This window comes from Myotis davidii, unplaced genomic scaffold, assembly GCF_000327345.1.
Source record: "Myotis davidii unplaced genomic scaffold, ASM32734v1 scaffold319, whole genome shotgun sequence".
Lineage (NCBI taxonomy): Eukaryota > Metazoa > Chordata > Mammalia > Chiroptera > Vespertilionidae > Myotis > Myotis davidii.
Window position 1 is genome coordinate 552,758 of NW_006290675.1, and position 828 is coordinate 553,585.

The following is an 828-nucleotide window of genomic DNA, read 5'->3' on the forward strand; positions in this document are numbered from 1 at the left end:
TTCTCGGCACTCACTGTCAGGTTGTAGGAGGCCAGGGTCTCATAGTCCAGGCTCACGTCTGCGGGCAGCCGGAGGCGGCCCTCGGCCCGCCCAGACCCCAGCATTGAGCCTCGGAGTATGAAGTTGTTGGCGCCGCTCCCTGACAGGCTGAAGCTGATGCGGTTGTTGGCTTCCGTCTGGTCTGCATCCCAGGCCAGCACTACGCCCACCAGCACTCCTGTGGACGAGAAGCAGAATTCCCAGGGACCCCTGGCCTGGTCACTGAAGGTGTCCCCTGCTCTCACCCACCTCGGGTGCTTCAGGCCCAGCCTGGGAGGGGTCACATGCCACACTGGTCCAGCCCCCGGGCCCGGCCTGGCCCCGAGAGGACCTACCTGAGTCCCTCTCCTTCACCGGGAAGATGTAGTTGGACTGGTTGAAGATGGGCAAATTATCATTGATGTCCTGCAGAACAGGGCAGTTCTGAGTCCCAGACCTCAGGAGCCCCAAGGGCTCAGCCTCCCCCAGATCCCAGAATCTGCAATCCCCCAGACAGCACTGCCCACTTCACAGATGGAAACAGCCTTTAGAGCAGCCGTTCTCAACCTGTGGGTCTCGACCCCTTTGGCGGTCGAACGACCCCTTCACAAGGGTCGCCTAAGACCATCCTGCATATCAGATATTTACATCACGATTCATAAGAATAGCAACATTACAGTTATGAAGTAGCAACGAAAATAGTCTTATGGTTGGGTCACAACATGAGGAACTGTATTTAAAGGGACAGAAGGTTGCCGAAGCTGGTTTGGCTCAGTGGATAGAGCGTCGGCTTGCGGGCTGAGGGGGCCC

The 828-nt window shown here is 58.1% G+C and overlaps 1 protein-coding gene across 1 annotated transcript in view; it reads right to left on the reverse strand.

The window, feature by feature from the left end:
* CDHR2 (cadherin related family member 2) overlaps nucleotides 1-828 on the reverse strand; it is a 60,743-nt gene that overhangs the window by 10,304 nt on the left and 49,611 nt on the right. The window contains exons 19-20 of the mRNA XM_006763714.2: nucleotides 375-444; nucleotides 9-217 (exon numbers count right to left, since the gene is read on the reverse strand). Coding sequence (XP_006763777.1) covers nucleotides 9-217; nucleotides 375-444 — 279 coding nt within the window. The remainder of the gene's footprint in view (nucleotides 1-8; nucleotides 218-374; nucleotides 445-828) is intronic.